Source organism: Purpureocillium lilacinum (genome assembly GCF_023168085.1).
Source record: "Purpureocillium lilacinum CBS 284.36 DNA, scaffold_7, whole genome shotgun sequence".
NCBI classification, from domain to species: Eukaryota; Fungi; Ascomycota; class Sordariomycetes; order Hypocreales; family Ophiocordycipitaceae; genus Purpureocillium; species Purpureocillium lilacinum.
In genome coordinates this window covers 658,676-684,737 of record NW_027072117.1, presented here as the reverse complement: position 1 = coordinate 684,737, position 26,062 = coordinate 658,676, and the positions used below count along the sequence as shown (strand labels likewise).

The 26,062-nt window shown below is 58.8% G+C and overlaps 10 protein-coding genes across 10 annotated transcripts; 3 read left to right on the top strand and 7 right to left on the bottom strand.

The window, feature by feature from the left end:
- Nucleotides 1-96: 96 nt before the first annotated feature.
- PLICBS_009125 (uncharacterized protein) lies at nucleotides 97-1,228 on the top strand (the record flags this gene model as incomplete). Its single annotated transcript, XM_065601557.1, has 3 exons — nucleotides 97-325; nucleotides 425-719; nucleotides 820-1,228. 3 exons carry the CDS (start codon nucleotides 97-99, stop codon nucleotides 1,226-1,228), a joined length of 933 nt encoding a protein of 310 aa, XP_065457629.1.
- Nucleotides 1,229-1,301: 73 nt separating this feature from the next.
- Nucleotides 1,302-2,258, bottom strand: PLICBS_009124 (uncharacterized protein; the record flags this gene model as incomplete). The annotated part of the gene is made up of 2 exons (XM_018323639.2): nucleotides 1,302-1,795; nucleotides 1,856-2,258. 2 exons carry the CDS (start codon nucleotides 2,256-2,258, stop codon nucleotides 1,302-1,304), a joined length of 897 nt encoding a protein of 298 aa, XP_018176818.2.
- A 5,738-nt stretch (nucleotides 2,259-7,996) lies between these two features.
- PLICBS_009123 (uncharacterized protein) lies at nucleotides 7,997-9,710 on the bottom strand (the record flags this gene model as incomplete). Its single annotated transcript, XM_018327907.2, has 3 exons — nucleotides 7,997-8,133; nucleotides 8,200-9,323; nucleotides 9,388-9,710. The coding sequence occupies 3 exons, from the start codon at nucleotides 9,708-9,710 to the stop codon at nucleotides 7,997-7,999; spliced, it is 1,584 nt and encodes a 527-aa protein (XP_018173623.2).
- A 756-nt stretch (nucleotides 9,711-10,466) lies between these two features.
- On the top strand, nucleotides 10,467-12,074 carry PLICBS_009122 (uncharacterized protein; the record flags this gene model as incomplete). The annotated part of the gene is made up of 1 exon (XM_018327906.2): nucleotides 10,467-12,074. The coding sequence occupies one exon, from the start codon at nucleotides 10,467-10,469 to the stop codon at nucleotides 12,072-12,074; it is 1,608 nt and encodes a 535-aa protein (XP_018173622.2).
- Nucleotides 12,075-12,192: 118 nt separating this feature from the next.
- PLICBS_009121 (uncharacterized protein) lies at nucleotides 12,193-13,569 on the bottom strand (the record flags this gene model as incomplete). Its single annotated transcript, XM_018327905.2, has 3 exons — nucleotides 12,193-12,458; nucleotides 12,556-13,203; nucleotides 13,290-13,569. 3 exons carry the CDS (start codon nucleotides 13,567-13,569, stop codon nucleotides 12,193-12,195), a joined length of 1,194 nt encoding a protein of 397 aa, XP_018173621.2.
- Nucleotides 13,570-14,546: 977 nt separating this feature from the next.
- On the bottom strand, nucleotides 14,547-16,378 carry PLICBS_009120 (uncharacterized protein; the record flags this gene model as incomplete). The annotated part of the gene is made up of 4 exons (XM_065601556.1): nucleotides 14,547-15,304; nucleotides 15,357-16,017; nucleotides 16,079-16,227; nucleotides 16,297-16,378. The coding sequence occupies 4 exons, from the start codon at nucleotides 16,376-16,378 to the stop codon at nucleotides 14,547-14,549; spliced, it is 1,650 nt and encodes a 549-aa protein (XP_065457628.1).
- Nucleotides 16,379-16,896: 518 nt separating this feature from the next.
- Nucleotides 16,897-18,843, bottom strand: PLICBS_009119 (uncharacterized protein; the record flags this gene model as incomplete). Its single annotated transcript, XM_018327903.2, has 5 exons — nucleotides 16,897-17,324; nucleotides 17,386-17,530; nucleotides 17,582-17,716; nucleotides 17,775-18,621; nucleotides 18,689-18,843. The coding sequence occupies 5 exons, from the start codon at nucleotides 18,841-18,843 to the stop codon at nucleotides 16,897-16,899; spliced, it is 1,710 nt and encodes a 569-aa protein (XP_018173619.2).
- Nucleotides 18,844-20,022: 1,179 nt separating this feature from the next.
- PLICBS_009118 (uncharacterized protein) lies at nucleotides 20,023-21,441 on the top strand (the record flags this gene model as incomplete). Its single annotated transcript, XM_018327902.2, has 1 exon — nucleotides 20,023-21,441. One exon carries the CDS (start codon nucleotides 20,023-20,025, stop codon nucleotides 21,439-21,441), a length of 1,419 nt encoding a protein of 472 aa, XP_018173618.2.
- Nucleotides 21,442-21,454: 13 nt separating this feature from the next.
- Nucleotides 21,455-22,944, bottom strand: PLICBS_009117 (uncharacterized protein; the record flags this gene model as incomplete). The annotated part of the gene is made up of 3 exons (XM_065601555.1): nucleotides 21,455-22,687; nucleotides 22,743-22,850; nucleotides 22,900-22,944. The coding sequence occupies 3 exons, from the start codon at nucleotides 22,942-22,944 to the stop codon at nucleotides 21,455-21,457; spliced, it is 1,386 nt and encodes a 461-aa protein (XP_065457627.1).
- Nucleotides 22,945-23,210: 266 nt separating this feature from the next.
- On the bottom strand, nucleotides 23,211-25,249 carry PLICBS_009116 (uncharacterized protein; the record flags this gene model as incomplete). Its single annotated transcript, XM_018327900.2, has 5 exons — nucleotides 23,211-24,061; nucleotides 24,194-24,637; nucleotides 24,770-24,799; nucleotides 24,879-24,976; nucleotides 25,059-25,249. The coding sequence occupies 5 exons, from the start codon at nucleotides 25,247-25,249 to the stop codon at nucleotides 23,211-23,213; spliced, it is 1,614 nt and encodes a 537-aa protein (XP_018173616.1).
- Between the last annotated feature and the right edge of the window lie 813 nt (nucleotides 25,250-26,062).

Here is a 26,062-nt window from a genome sequence, read left to right as displayed (position 1 = left end):
TTGGTGCCCGCCCAGTCCGCTAACAGTCTTGCTATGCCGCCAAAGTTCGACACGAACCGTGACTGTTTCGTTTTGTGAAACTTTACCACATCTGCCATGGCGACAGATACAATCATGGACGAATACCTCGAGACGCTTCCCTCGAAACATCTCGAGCCCCTGTGGTCGCAGATGAGCTTGCTGGCACCTTCACTGCCCAAGCCGGAGGCCAAACCGCACGTGTGGAAGTATGATGAAGCCTTTCCCAGCCTTGCGAAGGCGGGCGAGATTGTGCCCGAGGAAAAGGCTGAGCGTCGGGTCCTCATCCTCGTAAACCCAGGCATGAGTACGCCCCAAACATGATCGCCTTTCGGGCGAGGTCCAGGCCTATAAACGTCAATTTACGGTCGCTCATGTCCAGATATAGAGGCTCCCTTCACTACAGACACCATCTACGCCGGCCTGCAGCTCGTCAACCCTGGAGAGACGGCGCCGGCCCATCGACATGTCGCCTCGGCGTTTCGCTTCATCATCGACGGCGAGGGATTCACCGCCGTTGAGGGCCAGAAGCTGCCCCTCGCGCGCGGCGATGTGGTCGTCACACCGAATTGGCATTGGCACGACCACGGCAACGAGAGCGAGAAGCCAATCGTGTGGCTCGATGTCCTGGATCTGCCGCTCTTTACGTATGCAAAGGTCCATTTCGCAGAGGGATATGGTGAGAAACGGTACCCGAGCAAGTACGTTGCTCTTGATTCATATGCCCATAAAGTCAAGTAGAGGTTGCTCGGTACAGGTTGTGGTGAGGGACTGGACGCTGATCGGTGTATATATCCGCAGACCTGTCGAAGTGTCCGTCTGGCGCCACTCTTGGTCCGAGACCCAGGGTGCACTCGACGTCCAGCCAGGAGATCACGCCGTATATCACTACCGCAACTACGCGGGTAAGCCCCTCGCAGGGACACTCGGGGCGCAGGCCGAACGTATCAGCCCTAATACGACGACGACCGCAACGCAGGACATACGGTCCTTCATCTACCATTGTTACGCCGGCCAGGGTTATAGCATGGTTGAAACGGTGAGTGGAGAGACGATCCGGCTCGGATGGACGTCTCGAGACACGTTTGCGGTGCCAGCCTGGTCCAAGGTGGTGCATGTAAACGATTCGGAGACGGAGCAGGCATATCTGGTTGGGATGCACGATGGGCCGTTTTTGGACGCGCTGGCCTTGAAACGGCCAAGCACATAAAGTTAAGATGTGCTCTGAGCTTGAATACACCCTGCTAGTCCTTTGATGTGCATGAACATATCCTCGTCCGTCGTTACTCCTTCAAGGAGATGAAGCCAAAGGTGTCAACCACATTCGTCGTGACTCCCTCCCTCTCCACCTCCGCCATCTTCTCCAGCGCCTTAGAGGCGACCTCGCGGGCCTTGCTGCTGAACTCCTCCGCGTTTGCCACGGCAGCGAATCGGGACTTCCACCCGTTCCAGAGCGCCGGCGTCCACTTCTGCCTACCAATCTCCGTGAGCGTCTCTTTCTCGCCCATCTCATAGAGCACCTCCGCCGCGTGCAGGATCCACTGCCCGGCCGCCACAGCCCACGGCTCGTAGTGCTGCGCAGCCTCAGAGGCGTCAGGATACGCCGTGCTCGTGAGCGGGTTGCCGGTCGCGAAGGGCGAGGGCCTGATGAGCGCACAGAGACGCGTGGCCTCGACAACCTCGCTGTGGAGAAGGCGTGCAAGAAAGGCTGAGAAGTTGACGTAAGATGTGGCAGCTGCTTCAGAGCTCTCAACCTGCTGCGTGCCCGTGAATGAGCCTTTGGGGCCTCGTGTCAGTTCATGCATGGAAGCCGTGGGGATACAGCAGGGTCCCTTACCTTGATCGAGCTCCCAGAGCCATTGCTCCAGGCCGTCGTACTTGTTCTCGGGCGTGAGGACCCAGAGCTCCTTCTGGAAGATCTCATCGCCTACTTTCTCCGGCACCCCGTGTCGTGGAAGGCGCTGAAGCTCCTGCAAGAGGCGGACGAGGCGGTCCTGTCCCGGATGGTCGGCGGGTATCTCCATGGCGGCCTTGCCGATGCAGTTCCAGAGGTATTTCTGCCATCCCGACGGCTGCGGGTCATCCGCCTGGCACTCGTCGACGATGACCTTGTCGATGTCCCGCGCGGCGGCGGCGGCGGCCACGATGCCGTTGACGAAGTCCCGGAGAGTGTTTGCGATCAGAACCAGCGACTTGTCGTCGTCTGGGTTGGACAGGGCGAGTGAGATTGGGGACGCCATGGCTTCGAGATGAATACGCGTGGTGGTGGAATGAGGCGATTGCGTTTGATGAGTTGATCAAGAGTAAAGTCAAGAGGCAGGATCAATCTTATAACCTGGTGTAGTAGCAGAGCGGGGAAGTATGCATCGAGAACCTTCGATCAGAGCCTCAATATTTGCGCCGTCTCAATGCTGTGCGACGTCGTAAATGAGCTCGTAGTCAGTACACAGTAAGTACTGTACTTTTCGCTTCAGTTTGCTCGGAACATGATTTCCGGACGGTCTGTCAAAGCGTCGGGTTCTCGCAGGGACCCTGGTATGCCAACGTGAGCCCGGACCCATGCCCCGGCCATCTTATGCTGAATATTGCATGTGGAGGCCCGAGGGCCTGCGGTGCTGTTGGGCGACACCACGAATCGGCATGTACGGGGTAACACACGGGAGAGTTCATCACGGCCAAGGGGCGTACGGGACGGGTAGGAACATGCCCAGGCAGCAGCCAGTGGCGCGGCTTTGTACTCAGTAAGTCCCGCTGAGCCTTCCATCCAAATGTGGTCGCGTGACTGTCATGTACAGCCGCGTTCTAGTTTGGCCGTGCCAAAAAAAACTACGAGATTCGCGCTGTTCCGGATATCGCCGCGACTCGCGACTGTCTTGACCGCGCCGACTAGATCAGATCAGACCTTAACATGGGTGAAGAGTAGCTTCCGCACATAGTCTCCAAACTTGATCCAAAGGCGGTTGAGGATGTCTAGCTCTCTCGTCGAGTCGCATCTATATGAGCGGTGCGCGTAGCATAGTTTCCGAACTCCATGTCGTCAATGTTGGCTTGCTAGTGCCAGTCCGGACTGTTAAGTTATGAAGGTCTCTCTGGGCCTTGTTTAGCTGCGCAAGAAATGCAGTGAATGAACGATAATGGTATTGCCCGATTCTTGTCTCTATCAATACCACATGCCATTACTAATTGTTGGCTATTACCCGGGACGGGAACTCCAGAAGCACTATAGCCGCCCCCTGCGTCCTGCCATTTTGCATGCGATGGCTGTGGATGATATGCACGTCATTCTCGTGAAACTCGTGCCAAGACTTGTCATGCGCCTTGCCCGCCTGGAAGAAATATTTGGCCGCGAGACGCTTATGTTTTTCTGGGCTCAAAATAGCACCTTGGTGCTTAGCCCCGTCATCTTAGCGAAAAGTGACAGTGCAGGCGAAGTGAATCTGTGGTGATAGAGAGGTTAGATGGCGACGGAGAGCTGGGATAGTCGGGGATGGGCCAATGCCCGGCCAGTGCCGCTTCAAGGCAGGGATTTGACACTCACAGACTCCCGGTTGAGCCAGACATCATCCGGAAAGATATTGAAGCAATTGTGGCACTTTTAGCCTGTTAGCGTACTCTCAATCATGGGATTTTGTTGTCTCAACGGTTCATGTTGTGTTGCGCGCATGATTTTGGCTCGACTTACTCTCGCTTCCGAGCCTTCCCCGCACGCCTCCTCCAAAGACCAGAATCTCTTGACCTGGGAGTGACAGAGTTAGCCTCCACGTTTCCTCATGCCCTAGCAACTCGATTGGAATTGTTTCGTGGTAGGGATGGCTCCTGTAACAGTCTGGTGCCAGCTGGGAACGGCTCACCTCTTCCTTCCAATCCTGTCTCAGGGTGATCAGCAAGGGTCTTCAAAACGGGGTCGACATGGGCCTTGTGTCAGGCGCGATGAGGTATTGTACTTACCCAAATCGTCGAACGATAAGGCGAGACAGCTTCGCACACCACCCTGGGGCTCTACATGCCGAGATGTCAGCGGGCCATACAACTGCTTCATGAACCTTGTATGCGGGACAGATATGGACGGCGCCCTGCTAGACGACGCGAGAAAACAAGAGCAACGCTTATTACACAGTAGGCTCACGGTGATGAGGGGCCAAATGACAGGTACTTACCCCCCAAGCTGTGCGGCAAACTTTGATCCAATTCTCCATATTCCCCGAACTCCCCGCATATTTCGCCCAGTATGCCAGCGTGCTTTCATCTTCCTCGGGCCTTGGCACGGGCATCGGGTCCCCTTGCAAAATGGCAGACGCATTGGCGGACCCAAGGGCCAGAGCGAGAGCGAGAGTAGAGATGCAAACCTTCATTGTGAAGAGTGTGATGCTTCGTCGTTAGAATGGGTAACTCCTCGAGGTATAAAAACGGCGTGGTCTTTGAGCTGGAAGCTAGGTGTTGAGGGGAAATGAAACTGGTGAGATGGAAGCAACCAAGCAAGAAGACGAGAGGACAAGAGGGGGATTTATATGCGATCCGAGCTCCTTTCCAAGGGTCCGTTACGGTATCAACACGGAGGCTTAGGCAACCGTGGCCTTGTCCTGATGCCATGCGCGCGTAAGTTTCCTAGTACGTCTGGTTGATGGGGATCTCCGCCCGTATGTCGAGACATACGTAAGTAACTATCATTGGCACATTGAAGGATTGAGTCTAGCTGCCGGATGCTTCGTTTTGCATAGCTATCAACTGCAGATTGTGAGTGCGCAAGCTGCATAATTATACAGGTATGTAAGGAGGTCATGCATCAATGCCATCACGACCCCTGACTCTGTGGTTCAGCACCACCACATCTAGGGGTCTTGCACATCCTACAGGAGACTACACAAGGTGTTGCAGAGTCCATTAGATTGACACGCGCACACACATCCGCACACACACACACACATACACATACACACACACACATATATGTATAAGGGGCATCGTACCTAACGGCAGATGGAAACTCTAGACGCGCTAGGTAAAAGTAAACTCGACTTGGAGTCCAAAAAGTCTGCCCATAATTGACGTTGCGTTTTGAACGATGATTTATCGGCAACGCGGCATTCCCCATTGTCAGAACTTCCATAAAGTATAAAGGCAGACACGGCGAATGAGACAACTAGCGACTTGTTGGTGGCACCGGTCACGTTCTTCAAGTGACTGCCACTCCCTGGCCCTGCCGCTACGTGAATCCCCCGCAAGGGCAATACATTGGCCTTTCCATGACGCGGCTTGGGCCGTGGTGCCTTGTCCTCGAGCCGTGGGGCCGATGCTGCATAGAACCCGCCGGAAATTCTCCTTGGAGTTCATGCACTAGATCTCTGCAGTTGGTGATGTAAAACGCAGATAAGGTTTCGGCTGTGCTGTGCTTTGAACGAGCAGGCAGTGCCAGGCACCACGACATGGGGTTTTACGCTCCGTACTTTGTACTCCGCACGAACCAGGAAAAACTTCGGCGGCGTACCTCCATGAGGGTGAACGCCTTGCGTGGGAAGTGCTGCATCTTAGATAGCGGGACGAAGCAGGTAAGGGGTTTGCATGGGCAGACTTTACTTCGTAGCCATTGCCACTGTGTGGGTTGACTCGTCATTGAAAGCTGACGCCTGCAGAGCTTCCTGCTTGCATGAAGCCGGCCTGGAAAGCCAGAATCAGAAACGACCCCCACCACGGACGTCATGTGAGCCTTGCAGCCAGTCTTTGGATCGCCTTGTTGCGATTTCCTCGTTATGGAGTTTGCGTGAGGTTTGCGGGGTTGGGGATGAGGGAAATGAGAAAGCGACCCGGGGACACATGCAGTGACGCTTGTTGGCTCGTCGGCCATGTGCCGGAGGCCTGACTTAGGTATCGATGTGCAGCCGGGAGTGTCTCCTCTAGCGTGATGTTGTGTAACACGGAAACGGACTGGAGGGCGCTTTGGCAGTAGAAAGCTCGTCCAGTTCGCAAACAACTGACTCAGGTGACTCGGAAGTCAGGCATTTCCCCGCTGTCGTCGGCAGGCACTCTTCCCGCTCCGAGCGCGATCCCGGTAGACCCCAAATTCAGTTCTCGTCTGCGGAACAGGCATCTCGCCGGTTCCTCTTTTCTCTGGCCCGGAGTGTCAACCCTGGCGTATGGCGTTGACGGCCTATTTTTTGCTCTCATTTCCTCGCAGAATCCCATGCCCCAGGGGGGAAAAATGGAATCTGGACGGTCCCATCGTCAGCTTCGTTGCGAAAAGTCATGTTGTTATATTCGAAGTTTGCGTCGAAAAGTCACGGTAGTCGAGCCCAAGCTCCGGCACCGAAAGTGAGACAGTGAAGATGACTGGGCTGCGTATACTAGAGTCTCCTATGTGATGTGTGAAAGTGGTATATACCGTTCGCGCCATGTTGGGTGTGGCGGGCTGACCCGGGACTGACCGGACTGTCCATGTCAATCAGCTACGTTGAGATTGGCTGTTACAACTGAGTGCATGAGACTATTCAATACCACTCTGCAATCAGACACCAGACGGGAGCACGGAAGGGCTTAAATATCGGATCAGACCATGACCGCAGTATCAACTGCACGCGGATGACTCGTGAGGTCATCGCGCAACTTATTTGACAGTTGAAACTCATCGTATATGCGTATGGAGGTCAAGATCAAGCTGCACCTTTGGACTACTCTGAGCTGAAATGACATACTTGACAGGCCGGTCCGCCGTGTAACAAGCGGATCCTTGACGACCACTGCACGAGGTGCACGACAGACCGAACATTGATGTCAGCTAGCCACTGTGTTCTGGGCGTGTTCTACAGTCTGCTGAACAACAATCGTTGTGACACGCAGTACATCTCGGGAAGAAGACGTTCGCCGATGTAGACAAAGCTCTCCACTGGTCGAGCCGAATGCGTTCCCATCCTATCTAGCACCCGGCGTGGTCGATGCTGCTACGACTCATGTCACGCACGACAGGAACTCGGCACGGGGGCCTTGCAGGATAACGCTGTGACAGACCGCGGTCTGAGAGAGTCGCAAGCTTAAGAGCAAAAAGTATAAGACCTCCGGCTAGAACAATGTATATGATCATCGATTCTGCAAAATACCTGCTTCAACAGACGAGAGACATTTGAGACGACTTACAGGCCATAACGACTTCTTCAAGATGATGCTCAAGAGCCTTGTTGCCACCGCGGCCCTTGTCGCTACCGCTGTTTGTGCCCTTGCCAATACATCTCCAGCACATCCCACAGGCACTTGACTAACACCGGACACAGCACGCTGCAGACGTATACTACTGCAAGACCAATACCAACCCGAGAGAACCAATCAAAATCCAGCAGAGATGGGCCGAGGACGCGGTCCGCGCCGGTGGGACCGCTCCAACACGGTCCGGGTACGCGCGCCAACTTCCTTGATATCCTGCACTTTAGCTCGAGAATTGTGACGTGAAGGCTGATATAGGCACGCAGGTATCCTCATGCATTCAACGGCCGTAGCGAAGGCCCTTCGAGCGCGCAGCTCCAGTTCCTCGGCGCCGATCTACGCTGCAACGAGAGGAATCCACAGCTGTTTGAGTATCCCATCATGAGGGGCGGAGCCCGGTATCCCAGTGACAGGCCGCACGGCACCACCCCGACACCCGTGCGCGTTGTTTACCTCCAGGACGGGACGACTCTGTGCGGCGTTATGACTCACGTCACTGAGCATAAGGACGGACACGGCAGCGGCCCTTTCCGCGTGTGCGACAAGTAAGCTACGCTGTGTCAGACCTGGCGTGCCGAAATTGGAACGTTTAGGGCTGCACGCGGTGGTCACGATGCCTGGGCGAGGAAGAGCAAAAACTGGGGGTATTACCAGCATCTACTCGCTCCCAGCATGGATTTGCTTTTCTTAAAGGCTGAGGCATAACAGAACCGGCGGCGATGTATCTTGGCTAGCTAGATCGTGCTGTCTGCGTTTCTCGCACTCCTTTTACACCTCATGTTGCGACTTGTCATAGGGGGTTGAACTTCAAAAACAATTGGTTTCCAACCGGCCTGGCCGAATATCCGTCCGTCTGCTCCACGCCGCTATCGTTGACTACCGCCGTTGTGAAGTTGGCATATATGACTGCGGCAATGAACTTCATCTCTGCGGCCAGATCAGTACCAGCGTGCGACCCTAGCAGCGAATTTCCTGGAGATGGGGTAGCCGTACCGTTCAATGCAAAGTTGGAGCCAACGCACATCCTTCCTCCGCTTCCAAAGGCCCAAAACTGCCTGTTCATGTCTCTGTGATGCTCCTCTGTGGAAGAGTCGGCCAGCCATCGCGTATGGTCCCATCGCTTCGGGTCGGGATAGACCCTCTCGTCGAGGTGCAGTGTATGCGCGAGGGCGGCGATGCGCACGCCTCCGGGGAGCTCGTAGCCGCCGATTGTACATGAAGGATATGGTGTCTCACGCGGCTGCGGACCTGGAATAGGGGCGTGTAGTCGAAGAGTCTCCGTGATGACCGCATGTAAGATGGGTAGGTTGTCCAAAGCTCTGGCATCTGGGAGACACGCCGCCCCTGTGTCCGTCGCCAATGAGGGCTCAAGAGCCAGAATCTCTTCTCTAAGCTGGCCCTGCAGGTCTTGGTTCTGAGACAGCCTCCAAGCAAGGCAGGTAAGCACAATACCTGCAGTTTCGTGGCCGGCGAGGACTTGGTCCAAGATCTCGCAGGCGACGGACGAATCTCGTTGGCAAATTGTCGTGTCAAAAAGAAGCGAGGCGTCACCTTCGGTCCTTTCTTCCTTGTCAATCCCCGCGTGAATGGCCTTGAAGACCACTGGCTCGTCCTCCGGCAAAGTCGCCGCGGGAGTTGCAGAGATGAACTCGCGCGTCTTGTCACATAGTTCCTTGTTCCAGTCTCTGAGCTCTGCGTTAGCGCTGTCCACAAACGATGGATACAGCCGAATCCCGAATTTGGCGCACAGGGACGTCAAAGTAGGCATCTCCTGCGGCCAGAAGTGGTGGTTGTGTCTCGAGAGGTACAGCCGCAGCCAGTGGTCCCTGTAGGCCTTGTCCTCGAGAAAGTTGGTACTGTTTTGGATGCCAAAAATGTAAGCGGATATGAGGTCCATGGTCGTGGCCATGAAGATGGATTGCACCTCGGTGCCGCGTGAGGTTGCGCCTGCGGCCTCTCGTCTAAGAAGAGGGAGAAGTCGGCTAAGGAGAACGATGCGACTCTGTGCCTTGGCGGGTTGGGAAGCCTGGATGTAAGACTTGGAGTAGACGTTGGAAATCATGCGCTTCCTTCGGGAGTGTTCCTTGGAGCCGAGCGTCGAGAACATGCAAGGCACGCTGTTCCTCGGTGAGCATTCGCAACAACACGCAACATTGCACCGAGGGACATGCAACAGCGCACCCATAATTGTTGAACCGGCCGTACCATGGCGCCTTCTCGTACCCGCCTTGATAGACGGTCCGCATGGCTTCCACGCCATCCACGCTGACCGTGTTGGGCGCCACACGTACAACCTGACCATGGCGGAAGTGGGCATCGTACAGAGCCCTGTTCTCGGCACCTTTCTTCCTCGCGCGGAGAATCCAGAAGTCGGACACGGCGCAAGACCAGTGCGGGGTGGGGAGGGGCGCGAGAGGCGAGAAGAAGGCGGGATACAAGATGTAGGTGTACAGGAGATATAATAAAGCTGCGGCGCCGAGGCCGATCACGATGTTTGCCACCATATTGATGGCTTCATGTTCAACGATGTGGGATGCACTCACTGGAGCAGGTTGGGCGACTTAAATGTTGTCACAGGTTGGATGAATGTCGTCGGGAAAGTTAAGCCACGCCGGCCGACTAACCCCGATACATCTGCTGCTAGCTTATCAACGCCTGGCTCCAACTTCGCGAGTGGCCGCTCGGCAGACACCGTTGTTGGAGACTCGAGAGGGGAAACAGACCCGCCGCCGCCTCGCCTCGCCGTCTGTTAGTGCAGCAGCACACCAGACGAACGACCAGCCACACCCTTCGCAGTGACATTCTCCCAAGGGTTTACGAAATGCATTGAACAAGCGCGCACGTTCTGCATCGGCAAGTGCTCATATGACGCGGGGCAGTCAGGGTTTTGTCTTGGTACCTGCAGCCCCGACTGGAGCCTCTGAGTCTCTGACCAGGATTGAGGTCCAGTCCCGCGCGTGGTGAATGCACGGGTACCCAACCGTGGTGATGGGGGGTCTTGAGAGTCGAGACATTGTTGACAAAATGGCCTTCAAGGGTAGTGACAGGATGCGGGCTGGCTGTGCCGACACATTGTCTCATTCCAGTCGACAGGCATGGACGAGCCCCTCGCTTCTAGACCTCCTCCCTCGACGCCAGGATCATAGGGCAGTCAACCCACGCCAGCAGTTCTTTGAAGCGCGTCGTGAGCCGGAGAAGCTCTCTTGCAGCGGGCGTCATCGCCTCGTTTCTTCCGCGCACACCTATGTAATTATCTCGCGATGTATTCTCCTTGGTTTGTCGCGGTTGTGAGTCTGTTCACGCTGCTGACTTACACTGGCCGACATGGTCTCGCATACGCCGCACCGGCCGATGATGCGCCCACAGCATGGCCGGTCCAGCAGTTCGTCAGCCGTCCGGACCTTCGACCACCGGTATTTGAGTACAACAGGACCGGCGAATCGGACCCTGGCTACATCTTTGTGGCTCCCATCGTCGACGGCCCCACGAGCGGCTACATCATGACCGAGGACGGGCACCTCATATACGCGACTCCGGCGTCTACATACGCGCCGAGGAATCTCAAGCCGTGGAAGCTCTGGGACAAAGACGTCCTCGTGTACAACGAGCCGCAGTACTGGAACGGCGACTTGGTAGTGTCCTACGGCAGTGTGGTGATCATGGACGACACGTACACGGTCCTTTACAATGTGATGCTACAAGACCGTGACCTAAACCCGCAGTTTCCAGGGGACTACACATCATATATGGATACGTACGAAGCCTTGATCACGGTCGACAACACCCTCATTGTCGTCGCAGGCAACTCCACGCCGTGGGATCTCAGCCCCGTGGGCGGGCCGTCAGATGGGTGGTTGCGCGACTCAATTGTATACGAGCTTGACATCGAAACCAATGAGATACTCTACCGGTGGCGTGCATCAGACGATGTTCCAATCCGCTGGGCAAAGGCACCACTCGGCGGCGAGTACGGCGACGGGACCAGCGCAGCCCAGGCGTGGGACGCATTCCACGTCAACAGCGTGGACAGCTTCGAGGGCGGCCTGATGGTGTCTCTTCGCAACTGCTGGGCGGGCGTGTACGTCCGAAACTCCACCGGCCGGATGGCATGGCACATCGAAGGCTCAGGAGGTGGCAACTTCTCGCTGGACTCTCGTGGTGCGTTCTCATGGCAGCATGACATGCGGCTCAAGACGGACGACACGACGGGCAGCATCATCCTACATATGCACAACAACCAAAACTCCAAGCGTGGTGTACAGGATAAGCCCACCAACGGACTCGTTCTCGACCTCGACCTCAAGAACATGAGGGCCGCTCCGCGAGAAATCCTTGAGAACATAGAACGCCCGGCTTATGCATGGAACTCTGGTTCCATGACGTGGAGTCCCCGCTCGCACGCCTTCCTCAGTTACGGCTCCGAATCACGCATGCAGGAGTTCGACCGAGACGGCATCGCCGTCTACGAGCTACAATACGGCGCACCAAGCGCTGGCTTCAGCTACCGCGGGTACAAGGCGCGCTGGCACGGCTTCCCTGCCGAGAGCCCAACGGCCGTGGCGTGCCGCCAGGACGGCAACGTTTATGTCTTTATGAGCTGGAATGGGGCGACGGAGGTTACGCGCTGGGACGTGTATGCGTACGCGGTGGCGAACGGCGACGAGGCTGCTGGCTTTCTGGAGTTTCCCGTGGCGAGGGTTGCGAGGACGGGGTTTGAGACGAGGGCGGTTTTTAAGAGCAGTGCGGAGGCGGTCCAGGTTGAGGCGTCGGAGGGAGGGGATGATGGAAACACGAGGAGGTCTGAGGTGGTGAACGTGCAGGCTGACTGCCGGACGAGTGGCATCGACGTCGAGCGAGCCGTATCTTGATCGTCTATAGTTGCAGGCCATTTCCCATGAGAAGAGCTTTCTGGACACCCGTATGTTTCTATTATTCATGTAGTTTGTTTATACGTCAGACTCGTTCCCCGTCCCCGAGCGCCACAGCTCAGACAATGGTATAGACGAGCTTCTCGCCGCTAATCGGCCGCATATGCTCCTCCTCCCGCCGCTGCTCCAGCCCCTGCCGCTCCGACACCAAGCCAGACAGCAGCGCAAAGCCGTCCGGCACGATGCGCTCCAGCCCGCCGGGCATCTTGCGCACGGGGTTCGGGTGCAGCTTCACATCCGCGCCCGGCTCCGCTCCGGAACTGAGGAACTGGAAGAAGTCGACGGCAAACTTTCTCGCCTCAGGGCTGGCGGGGAAGACGAGGCCTAAAGGAGAACACGAGTTGTTAGGTACCGGACGTTGTAGCTGTGGGCTTGGCCTCAGGTAGGAGGAGAGAGGTGAGGGATGTGAAAATGAACTTACCGTCGCCGTAGTCAATCTCCACGCCCAAGCCCTCCCACACCGCGCCATACACGGGCTGTATCTTCAACCCCTTGGTATCATACTTGCCCCCCTCCGGCGCGCGAAAGACATGGTACTTGCCCCCCTCCGCCAGCGTGGCATGCACCCTGGGCACCGTATCCCTCTCCGAGATGGTATCAAGGGCAAAGTCAACGCCCCTCCCTCCCGCCGTCGCCTCCCTCACCTTGTCCGCCCACTTCTCGTCGCGGTAATCCACCAACACGTCGTAGCCGTACGGCGCCGCCCGCAGCGCCTCGTGCCGCGACGCGCTCGCCGCGCCGATGAGGCGCAGCGGCCGGCCTGATGCCTTGGCGGCGACGTGCGCGAGCTGCGCGCCGAACATGCCGAGGGAGGTGGAGGAGCCGTAGACGAAGATGATGAGCGGCTCGGTGCTGCTGTCTGCGGGGGCCTTGGAGGAGGAGGAGGGGGAGGAGGAGAAGGTGCTGGGTAGGCCGAAGCGCGGGAAGAGGGCCTGCGCGGCGGTGAGGCCGCACATGCTGATGGTAGAGGCGTCCTCGAAGGAGAGCCCCTCGGGGATGGTCCAGAGGAGGTCATACGGCGCGGCGACATACTCTGCAAACGCGCCAGGCCGGTCATTCGCAGAAGAAGCTATAAGAACACCGCCCAGTCAGCATTCTTCCGTCTCCCCGATCAAAGAACCTGGTCAGAGTGCATATCTATGTGGGAAAACGCACCTCCTTGCACAAAGCCCGCCACGCGCGCCCCGTCCACCGTCCGCGCATCGCCCGACGCGCCGCCCAGGTCCTCGCCGCGGCCGACCACGACGCCCGCAAAGTCGGTGCCCATGACGCGCTCGTCCTGCGCGGCGATGGGGCCCGCAAAGTGAATCTGGTCGACGGGGTTGAGGGCCACGGCGTGCACCCGGATGAGCACCTCGCCGGGACCGGGCACGGGCCGGGCCACCTCCTTGACGGAGGCGGTGCGGGCTGCTGTCTTGAGGACGAGGGCCTTCATTTTTGCTGTGAGGATACGATGACGAATTGTGTGAGAAATGGTAATGTGGGGGAACTGTCGTGATGCTGTTAACTTGTAGCGTCGTGTCTGTGAGGTTGTGTCGTGTAATTGATGCTGCGTCTCGTCAACGAATTGTAAGGGTGTGAGTGCTGATGAGACGCAACGCCACGGGAAACATCGCGACCATATATACAACTCTATCCACGGACCTCGACTCAATCCCTCCCTGGCACAGCTTGGCAACAATGCGGTACATCGCGTCATGAGGCTTGCGGGCTTACAATGCCAAACCGCGGGACCGCACCCTCGCCTATCCCGATTTGTAATGCGCCCCGAACGCCATCTTCACGATTTCGCTGCCCGCGCCCTTGTTTCCCAGCGGTTTCGCGACTGGCTCTAACAGCTACCCCCTGTCGTCGCTCTCAGCCGCAACGTCGCAAGCACGGCGGCTTACGTACCCCAACGCACCGCGCTTACATTAGCAAGCATGTCGGCCCAAGGGCTGACCCGATGCGCGCTTCCCCGTTCAGGCGAATCTAATCTCCTGCCTGGATTTGCTGCGTGCGCTTTGAGGTTATCAATCGTGCGACGATGTGGGTGTTGTCGACGATAGGGCTGTTAAACCCGGGCTCTCGTCCGTTCGTCGGGCGAGACACTTGCCTGAACGGGTCATGGTAGTAAATGTGGTGATGCCATGTGCGTGACGATGAGCTACAGGCTGACAAACTTCACTTGACGACATCGTCAACGCGCCCTGTGGGCGTTTATTCGCCACGTTCATTGAATGCATCGGGCGCAGGGCGCACGCAGTTTGTTCCGCAAAGGACAAAGTCATCGCTCCAGAATTTCGGCGGCTGTCACTCGCTTGATCTCGCGGTGTCGTCATTCACAGTCGTGACACCCTGTAGCCTGGTCCCAGTTTCGTCGTGAATTTGGGGGTATGTGTTCTTCGTCGTTCATGTCAAGATATTGTCGCTTCATCCATCCCTCTCATAAGACCGCGCAACTTTCCACCCCTCGCGCAGCTCGTGCAACTCCTTCTCCAGCCCAATGCCCGTGGCCGCGGTGACCCTCGCAAAGCACGACTCCAGCGCCTCCTGCTGCGCCGGGTGCGTCATCTCCCTCGCCACGTAGAGCAGCGCCCCGACCGTCACGGGGTCCCACTGCTCCGCGAATTCGTTGCGCGCCGCGATGCCGGCAATCGTCTGGGCGTGCCAGCCCTGCGACGAAGAAGATGCCGCTGCTGGCCGTTGCCGCTGCGGTTCCCCGGGCAGCTTGAGCAGCCGAGGCTTGTGAGCCAACAGCAGCAGTGATGTGATGTGATAGGCGACGTTGGCATGGATGGCCAGCGCATTAGTGTATACTTGAATGGGGAATGATGAGCCGTCGTTGGGCTCGATCTGGCCGGCTTCGACGCTGCGGATGTCGAGGATTGGTCTCATCGTGAGCGGTCTGTTGGCAAACCATGTCTGGCAGCTTGTCCAGAGAGAAAACCATCGTGCGGAGAAGCCAGCGTGTGCCGACAAGGAGCCTGCCGGTGGGCTCTGAGGAGAGGGTATGGATGGCAGCTGGGTGCTGTTGTGGATGAGATGTAGGCAGGAGGTGAGATGCTGCAGGGACCAGTTGTATATGCCCGTAGGCGATGTGTCTGCCGTTGATGATGTTCTATTGCCAGGGGTGTGAAAAGTTATAGATGTGATGGGTGGCTGTCCGGTGAGTATCGAGGAAGCAAGGTCTTGGGCATTCTGTCAGTACGTCGACACGCCGATGGGGAGCGAGAGCCGTACCTATCCTCGCATGCAGGCGGCATAGTGTCTGCAAAGGCTCCTCGACCGTCGACACCGACACGTTGCTGCTGACCTCTTTCATATACAGCAGCGGGAGGTTCCGCCACCGGCTGGGACTCGAGCTCAGGAAGCCCTCGAGGGCCAGCAGCGCCTCGCCAACCCTCTTGGCCCTCCGATCCTGCTCAAACAAGTCGTCGCTGGGCCTCTGCCTGTACGCCAGGCTTACCGTGTCGTGCCCGGCCAGGCCCGCAATAAGGTCCAGCTGCAGCGACGATATCGCAACAATGGCCGTGTGAATCGGCGGCCGCTCTTGTGACAGCTGCATAATGTCGACGCCGAATTGAGCCGCGGGATCGCCCGCCTCTATCCACGGCACCATCTTGTAGCGAAAGTGACGCAGCACCGCCGCTTCCTTTCGGCGCGGCGAGACGTCCTTGGTGGTAAAGTAGCTGTCCCAGGTGGAGAGGGGACAGTCTTTCCTGGGCGAGCGTTTGGCGGCCGCCGTGGGCGGAGCTGGCTTGGCGCTGGCCCTGGGGCTTTGAGAGACGGAGCTCTCCTCACGCGTTGCTCGCGCATGGCTGGCAGCGAGTGATGCTTCCTGCGGAGTGTCGTCCTTGTCGCTCGCCTTGGAGGCGGGCGTTGGCGGGCCCTGATTCACAAACTGCGCGGTGTCGTGTCAGCGCAAGGCGCCATCAGGCCAGAATCGGGTTTCATCAGCTCACAGTAATAGTAGAATAGGACGTAGAGGCCCGCCTGGGCCCAGTCTCGGGCGGAGGCGCGCTGCGCGAGGCTTGGACAAAGGTCAGGTCGGGATACTTGCAGGTGAAGCCCCTGGTCTCGCAGCTCGTGCACTGCGGCTTCTTTTCATCGCCTGGAGACAGTCAGCCATCATCACAAGTCCAGCCAAAGGCGGCAATAAAGCGGCGGGCGCATGGCGTACACTTTCGGCGTCGTCTGCGGCAGCTCAGACACCCGGTGCGGACCCGTCTCTTGTGCTCGGGCGTTGCTCGTATGACAGGCATTCGCCACGGTGTTTCTCACATTGCGCGCGCGAGCGATTGAGTCAATGGGGGCGCGTCTGCTCGCGGCGACGGAGCGTCTGGTGGCAGGCACGAGCGGTGTTTGGCGATGGGCTGTGGTGGTGCGACGTGCTCGATGACGATGCATCGAATCGGAAATCGGATGGGGAAGAGGTTCAAGTTGGCCGAGCCGAGCGTTGGCGTCGCGTGGGGCCAAATGCTGGAGGTGGCTTGTGCCCCTGTCGGACCCCGCCGTCGGCGCCCGCATGCAATGGTCCGGGGTCGGACATGCCCGCCGGCCCACGTTTTGACGTGCGGTGGTAAGTATATAGTCGAGTCATGGGTGGCCACAACTACTGCTTTGCTATTACATGATTCATTGCTCGTTTACTTTCAGCTGTGGCTGGCCTTTTCAAACCGTTGCGCCCTGCCCAGGCGCAACACCGCACCACACCACCCTGCACTTACACGATGGGATATTATAAAACCAAGTTACCCTGCAGTCCTCTCCGCCCCTCCTCCTACATGTTCTCAATGTGCTTTTCGACGCCGGCCTTTTCGTGGCCCACCTCGCGCCGTTCCAGCAGCGCAATCAGGCCCACCTCCTGCTGCGACTCGTACAGCAGCTGCGCGTCGCGCTCGCCTGTGTGGCTGCCGAACACGCGGTCCATCTCCTCGAGCGTCGCGTTCTTGGTCTCGGGCAGGAAGAACCACACCCAAAAGATGCCGGCCGTCAGGAACACGGCGAAGAAGATGTAGGTGCCCCACGCCCACGCCTCGAGCATCGGCGGGACGAAAAACGCAATGGCAAAGTTGTTGAGCCAGTTGCTGGATGCACCGATGGCGGCGCCCTTGGCGCGGATCGAGAGCGGGAAGATTTCCGAGATGAGCGTCCAAGAAACAGGACCCCATGTGGCGCCGAAGCCGGCAATGTACACCCAGATGAGAGCTGTTCGTGTTGTTAGCGGGACGACCACTTCCATGCGCGCGGACTGTGGAAATGTTCTTACCGACGGCGACCCAACCGGCAGCGACATGCGACGGCCAGTCGTGGCGGAACTTGGCGACAATGATGCCGACAATGACCATGCTGATGCCCATGACGACGGAGCCGACGAGTAGCATGGGCTTGCGGCCAACGCGGTCAATGATTAACTGCTCCAGTTAGCCATCGCGTTATCTTTGGGGGGCCTCAAGTGCGCTTACCATGGCAGGGATCGTGCTGCACAAGAAGACGACGCCAGTAACGCCCGTCGCCAGCAGCGCAATCGTGCCGCCCGTCAAGCCGAGACTCTGGAAGATGTTGGTGGCGTAGTAGATGATGGCGTCGATACCGCTCCACTGCTTGCTGTTAGTAACGTCCCTTCCCTTCGACCAGTATCGACGTCTCTTTACGCACCTGCTGCCAGAACATGACCAGCCACGCGACCGCGATGCGCTTCACATTGTCCTTGGTGCGGAAGCAGTTGACAAACTGCGCAATCTGTTCGCGCAACGCGCTCTTGCTGCCCTCCTCGGCCATGCGCGGGAACTCGCGCGCAAACGCTTTCTTCTCGAACTCGGCCTCGGCCTTGATCTCGAGGTACTCCACTTGGATGCGGTCGTCGTCCTGCGGCAGCTTGCGCATCCACGCCAGCGTGGCGCGGGCCTCTTCGTCGCGGCCAACCTTGACGAGCCAGCGCGGCGAGAAGGGCATGAACCAGATGCCGACGGCCAGCGCCACGGCGGGGATGCCCTGGATGATGGACGGCAGCCGCCACGCCAGGTCCGACTGGCCGTCGCCCGTCCCGCCGATGTAGTTGCTGCCGTAGCCGACCCAAAAGGACAGCATGATGCCGAGGATGGTGGCGAACTGGTAGAAGGACACGAGCAGGCCGCGCATCTCGGGAGAGGACAGCTCGGCGTTGTAGAGCGGGCCCACGCCGCTGAAGAGGCCGACGCCGAGACCGGTGAAGAAGCGGCCAGCGTAGAGAAGTGACGACATGCCCTCGCTGGCGCCGACGTACAGGTAGCTGCCCAGGACGACCCAGCAGCAGGCAACGAACATGGTGTACTTGCGGGAGATGATTTCGCTGAGCACGCCGGCGGAAAGAGAGCCGAAGAGGCCACCCAGCTGGAGAATGGAGGTGAGCCAACCCGTGGCAGACGAGGATTGCACCACGGAGGGGAAGTTGTTGATGAAGCGCGTCATGACCAGGGACTGGCCCAGGACACCCTGCTGGTAGCCATACTCAAAACCACCGAGTCTGATTTCGTCTGGTCAGCTCACGCTCAAGAGCAATCAGTACCGCGGGATACGGGACATGAACATACGATGCGAAAAAGGCAATGAAGATGACCTTGGGGTTGGCGCGAATCGACTGCCAGATCGTCTTCTTCTCCGAGAGAAGCCTCTGGGCCGACTCCATGGGCACACCGGCGGTGGCCCCCTCGACATCTGACGGTGTGTGATCCGTATTCGACGACATCATGGGCGACTCTGTCCGTTGTCAGACCAGCATGAGACACAATTGCAAACTGAGGCTTGAGCTGCAGCTCCGACTGAGACCGAGGCGGAACATGATGCCCATTCGGGACGCTCATCGGCTTATATATACGCAATGGCCCGCGTGAGACTCTCCGGATTCCCCATCACCCCATGTTTTTTCGCCCTCGCCCCATGGGTTTCGCCCTGGGGGGGTTCGCGCACGAGAGCCGGGTCTGGGGAGCGGCACGTGTCGGAAAGATGGCCAGAAGCGGATGAGCCGTAGGCTATATCCCCCAGATTGGGACGGCGTTGAAGAATGTGGGGGCCAAGATCAGGCGGGAATTGGCTGCAAGGTTTGCCGCTCGGTTCCAGTGGGCGAGGGATAGGCTGCCTGTTTGGGACTGGTGGCCTGAAGCTCTCTCCTAACCCGCGCATTGTGGTCCTGACTCCTTGACTCGCGTGTTGACCTTGGCCGTTTGCGACGCTATGGACAACAGGTTTTTTTTTCTTTAAAGCACCTGACACCGGCGGGGAAGTAGCTGCCGAGCTGTCAGAGTGAGCCGACGGAAGAACTCATGACCTTGATTTAGTCGTATTCGGCGGATATGTTTCCAATTGAAGATTCCGCACAGCAGCCGAGGGGCACGGGATGCGGCTGCTATAGCCTTTGCGTATTTGCCTTCGACTTGAGCCCAATTCTGTAAGCCCGTCGAGATCGAACAGGCGATTCCACACTGGAAACCGATCAATTGGCATCGCCTGGCGCCCCCGCGGACGCCGCGGTGGAATCACACGTTGTGCGGGCTTCGCTCCGGGGGGCCGCCCGCCATATGACACACTGAAACGGGCGCTAGGGTCAGACGGCTACGGCGCCTGTGGGGGCGCGTTCCAGGCGATGTTCTACCGCCACGAGGCGAGCGCATCAGTGGGGTGTGGGGCCGCCCCGGTGTCTTCCGGGACTGGACAGTGGACACCCCCAGTTGTCGTTGTCTCCCATTGTCTCGTTCAATCTCCGACCTTGACTCCTGTCATTCCATCTGCCTCCCGTCCTCCTCCCATCCCTTTCGTCTGCTCGCATCGCCCGCATCACCCGCTCCAGCCGTCACCAGCCAGTCAATGCGCTGGCACTCCCTGCACAGGCTCCCGGCGGCATCGCGGGGCCATGGCGCTACCAGTGACAATGGATGATCACCCCCTCGACGAGCCGCCCTTTCTCTCCCCGGGCTCGCTCTCCGTCTTTGACGAGTATTCTTCCAACCCGCGCTTCATCGAGCTGCAGGAGGAGCTGCGATGCGTCCTCTTCGCGGGTGTATCGAGCCATGACCCCAGCAAGAGCGCAACTCCCGAGCTGCCGGAGGCCAGCGCCGACGGGCTCGAGGACCGCCGGCCCCGTCAGGCGTTCGACTTCTCGCGCGTCTCTATTCCCAAGGCGCGCCTCATCAGTTACTTCAAGAACTGGATCGTCGAGTGCTCTCCATACCTCGACAAGTTCGACGACGAGCGCCACTTTGGTATCCACGTGCCGCTACTCGCTCAGACATCGCCGCCCTTGTTCCACGCCATGCTGGCGTTCTCGGCCCGCCAGATGGATCTCCGCAAGGCCAGCCCCGACGCTGGGTACGACAGTTTGGAGCTCTACCAGGAGTCTATTCGCTTGCTCGCGCCGGGTCTGCAGGCCAAGGACCCGAACATGCTTGTCACCGCCTGCATCCTTGCCGTGCTCGAGCTCATGTCTGGCAGCCCCAAGAACTGGCGACGCCACATCGAGGGCTGCGCCTCGCTGTTCGAGTTCTTTGCCGTGACTGGTTTCTCCGGAGGTCTCTTGCAAGCAGTGTTCTGGTGCTACGCCCGCATGGAGCTCTGCGGTGCCATCATCTCGGGAGGGGCCTCGAGTACCGTCTTGCCTCTCGACAAGTGGATCCCGCCTCTGCCTGAGGGTGTCACGTCCAACGAGGCCGCCGACGACTTCTCCAAAGGCATATTCTACCAGAGCGGACGTGACACGCCGGGGATGCACGCCAACTGGGCCGTGTACCTTTGTGCCAAGGCTTGTGACCTGATGTGCCGCCGCACGCGCCATCTTGAGCTCCAGGAACCCGACGACCGCGACACGCGCCCGTTTGTCGACCAATGGACCCGACTTTGGGACGACCTGCAGTTCTGGCTCAAGGTGCGACCCGAGGCCATGCTGCCTTTGGCAGTCGGCGACCCCGGCGATGACCTGCAGGTGTTTCCCACGATCCTCTTCACGCACTGGGCCGCCATCTCGGCCAACCAGCTCTATCACGCGGCCTGCATCATTATGCTTGAGATGCGCCCCGCCGAGGCGTCGCTGCCCTCTCCACAGAGCTCGGCGCTGTGGCATGCGCGCCGCGTGTGCGGTATTTCATGGACGAACCCGCACCGCGGAAACCTCATCAACGCCATCCAGCCGCTATACCTGGCGGGAAGGCTACTGAGCCACCCGAGCGAGCACCTCGAGGTGGCCAGACTGTTCAAGATTATTGACCGTACAACGGGCTGGGGAGCGTTGTGGCGACTCAGGGATCTGGAAGCGGAATGGGGATACGCCCCGGGAGAAATACTGGCTGCCATCTAACGAGATCACGATCTTATTCCCCATCTCTCTCGAAGATTGAGTCCCCATCATCGGACGTCTTTCTACTCGGGACAAACCTGTTTTCCACCTGCAGGAGCTGAGCGAACCGCACAGTTTGCGAATTCGGATACTCGCGCGGCATCTCCATCGTCTCCCCCATCGCCGCGTTGTGGACCGGCGCGTGCACGGAAAATCGCCGCGGCACTTCCAGCAGCCCCTTGTCTACAATGTTGAGCCGAACCCAGTCTCTATGTCTCCTAATACTACCTGCGGACGGCCTTTTGCTTTTGCCCTTATCCGGCGGAACGACGAGCGTCTCTGGATCCTGAACACGGAGAGAGTCGTTGTATGCCCTGGTGATGGCGAGCCATTCTTCGTCATAGCACAAGTCGAACTTGTCACTTCCTGCCCGCTTCTTCATATACGGAGCATCTTCTGCTCGCATGGGGACCTCAATCTCAACCAGGTCCAGGAAGTTGGTTGTAGAACGGCCTTCCTTGTACTTGTCGAGCGCGAGAAAGTCCGTGGTCTGCCGTGCCCCAGCAGGCTTAACTCCAGAGACAAAATACTTTCGCTGCGACTTGAATACCGGTAGCTTTCCACGGGTGGAAGCCATTATGGGCAGGGCCCGCACGGTGTCCTCGATGCGCTCCGCCGTATGCTGTATCGTCGCGGCAAAGCGATAGTGCATGTGAGCCGAGAACCAGTGGGCAGGACGGAGGTGGTTCAGGAGTTCCGTGGCCGGGAAGCTACCCAAACCGTCTTTGCTGGCACTCAATAAGAAGTGCGGGTTGCGCGCAAACAAGCTCTGGTAATCGCCAAATAGCTCAACCCAAGCCGGCCAGTCATGGCTCATGGCTATGTCGACGCCGCTTTCAAGCCTGAGGAGCTTGTCCACGTCGTACTCTCTGACGTGGTACACACTCTTGATGTCGTCGCGCTCGTACGGCAGCCGCTCGTGGTGAGGGCCACGGTAGTCCTTTTGCTGGTATATCCCGGACAGGCCGGCCACGCGCAGAGGGCCATAACGGACGACGCCCGCAGCGCCGAGGTAGTATATCTTGGGCGCGAGCCATCCGCCGTGATAGAGCTCGAACAGGTAGTTGGACGCCTCGTGGTTGCCGCCGATGACGAGCGTGAGGACGGGCGCGACAGCGGCGCCGGAGTAGTATTTGTGGAAATCGCCGAGCTCCCGATACTTGCGCGGGACCGACATGCAATTGAGATCTTGCGCGTTGCGCACGGCCTGCGCGGTGTGAGTAAGGAAGGCAGCAGAGCGGGCGGCAACAGGGAGGAAGAACCTGGAAATCACCGCAGACTAGCAAAAGATCGAGGTCTGAAATGGACCATCCCCTTTGGCGGCATTGCGATTCCGCAGTGGCGTATATTAAATCCAGCTTGCCGTGGCCCTGCTCAACGTCAGATAAGAAGCCTGGACATGTTTGCGACACAGCGTACGCAGCCCACGACAGCGATCTTGAGTCGTGTGGATGAGGAATCCATGTTGAGAGTGTCCTGGATGAAGCCCGAAGACGTTGACGATCAATGCTTGCAGGTGAGTTGGAGGTTCAGAAAGAGCGGCCGCGCCCAGTGGGAGGCTTTGATCATTAGAATCCGACGATAGGTGATACGACGGTGAGACGGTGACGCTCATGTGAGTCACGCAGATTGAGGCTGAACATGCACTATGCGCCAAGGCAGACACACCCAACTGTCTACTGTAACCCATTCAACTGCGACCCCCAAATATAGTCTTTTCTATTCCGCATTCAATTGTGCCACCGAAACCCCGGGTGGTGCCAGTCCATGTCTTGAATCTCCTGCACCGTCTTGCCCTCCAGCGCGCCGTGAACATCCCTCGCAGCACGCCTCCTGTTATCCCGCCTGATCCAAAAGTACAACCCCAGCGCAATAAGAAACATGGACGCCTGCGCCGCGAGGTTCAGCCCGTTGCCGATGTTGTAGCGCGGCGCGTCCTTTTGTATGTACGCCCACGTCGACGCCAGGCCGCCTATGTTCCCAAACATGACGTTGGTCGCAATCGCCGACGCGCGCGCCGTGTCGGACACGACATTCGCCGCCACATGCGCGTTCGTCAGCGCGCCATACGCAAACATGCCAAAGAACGGCAGGAAGATGGCCCCGTAGCGCGTCGTGGCGCCCGTACCCGGCGCGAGGAACAGCGCGTAGCCCAGCACCGCGAGCGGCGCGCAGGCCACCATGAAGACGCCGCGCCGCTCGAGCCGCCAGCTGGCGTAGCTGAGGAGCACGCAGCCCGTCGCGCCGACGACGTAGGGCGGCACGGTGAGCAGCTGCTGCTGGGTGACGGAGCGGTCCGGGTAGAGGGTGCTGACGATGGAGGGGAGGAAGAAGGAGGCGCCGTGGACGGTGATGCTGTTGAGGAGGAAGATGGCCGAGGTGGGGAGCACGACGGGGTTGAGGATGCCGGCGCGGAGCTTGGCGGTGCTGAAGCCGTCGACGAGTTCGGTGGTGCCGATGCGTTCGGCTTTGAGACGGGCGATGGCGAGGGCTTTGTCGGCGGGGGTGAGCCAGATGGCGGTTTCGGGGCGGTCCGTGAGGAGGACAAAGGACGCGAGGGCGAGGGCGCACGTCGCGATGCCTACACCAGTCTCTCGTCAGTTCCTTTCCTCTGCGAACGTGCATGGGGGATGGCGAAAGCGGCCGCAAAAAGGGGCAGTGGAGGCTCAGGGGCCAGGACTCAGAGACACGCGAGCAGTCGACGACCACGCACCTTCAATCGCAAAAATCATGCGCCACGAACGCAGCGCGCCAAACGAATCCAGCTCCAAAATCGCCGACGCCAGCAGGCCCCCAAACGCGCCCGCCAGCGCCGCCGACAGGATGAACAGCGAGATGCGAAACGTGAGCTCCGAGCGGCGATACCAGCGGGAGAGGTAGTACGCGATGCCGGGCATCATGCCCGCCTCGAAGACGCCCAGCAGGCAGCGCACGCCGCACAGCGCGCGGAAGCTCTGCACAAAGGCCGTGGCGATGGAGGTGACGCCAAAGGCGAGCGTCACGGCGGGCAGGAACCAGCCCGGGCCAAGCCACTTGCAGGCGGCGTTGCAGGGGATCTCGAAGACGATGTAGGTGATGTAGAAGACGGAGAGGGCCGTGTTGTAGTCGTAGCCGTGCATGCCGAGATCGTGCTCGAGGCCGGCGAGCTTGGCGTTGCCTGTGCGTGCGTGTAAGTCGAGGGCACGTCTGGTCGGGAGGGACTCGGGAGCGCGTGGACGACGACGCTTTACCGACGTCGACGGATGCCATGTTGTTGGGTGAACGAGACGATGTGGGGGGCTTCACTTACCGATGTTGGAGCGGTCGATGAAGGAGAGGACTGTTCTCGCACGTCAGCTGGCCGTCTTTGACAGTTTGAGACTAGACACCCGCTGGGAGTGTGGTGAGGGCCATCGTACGGTATATCAGGCTGACGAGGGGCACGACGGCAAAGTCCATCTTCAGGCGGATGCGCGCCTCATGCACCGGATCGATCTCGGCGAGCGGATGTCCATATCTGCAGCATTCATCAACATCGATCCCCTTGGAACAAATCTTTCTCGTAGCCTTTTTAGGAAGAAACAGAAGGGCATCCTCACTCATCCGTCGCCTCCTGTCCTGCCTGGGCCTCGACATGCGAAGCGGCGGTGTGCGGGCCCAGCTTGGAGTCGATGCTCTCTGCTGTTCCGTCGCCGCGCTGGTCAAGGTTCCGAGCTTGCTGTTGCTCCTGCTGCTGCTCGTGCCGCCCGTGGTCTGCCTCATGCAGACCCTCTGGTAGTGTCGTCGCCATTATGGGGTCTGTCGTCTCACGTCCTGTGCGACATTGACTTGAACACGGCGTGGATGAAAGTCAGTGTGTGCGTACGTCCGTGCTGCAAGTCATCGAGTGCGTGCAGAGCGCAGACAGCGAGACCTTCTCTTTTCTATGCATGTGCGTCCACGGGCCATGGCGACGATCATATACGCTATTGCACCACCACCACCGCCATCCATCCATCTTTTCCCGTGCGCCGTTACCAATGCGACCGTGCTGCACCCGCCAGCCGCCGCAAGTGTGCGTGCAGTGTCACCACATCGTCTCTTGCCCTTTTCGTGGCGCTACTACGGCGGGTAGCGGTGCGCGTCCAGCCTACAATTTTAGACTAGATAAGACTACGACAGCAGCCGCATGCAAGGACGACGGAGGCGGGAGGACAATATCTGACCTGGCTTGCCGACGATGGCGGCGGCGGCGGCGGGTGGCTGCGGGCCGAGCACCATGCCCTCGCGGAAACGGCTCCCCTCCGCCCTTCGGAATCGAGAATAAGGGAAACCCTGCAAACCAGTGCCGGTTCCGAAAACACTGCTGCCTGCCCGCAGCTGCCCTGTTGCGCTTCTTCGGAACCCAGCTGCCAGCGCCACGATCCCCAAAAAGCAACCATGCCTAACCCCAGAAAGCCTGCCCCGGAGCGTTTTGCGAGGGGCCGGCTAGGCGGTGTCTGGCAGGTGATCGACACCCCCGCGAGACCTCTTGCACCATGAACCGCGTTTTGCCTGTCATATTGTCCCCGGTGGGCGGGATGGCCTCCCAACGAGTCCAGCTGAGCCAGCTCTGTCATGGATT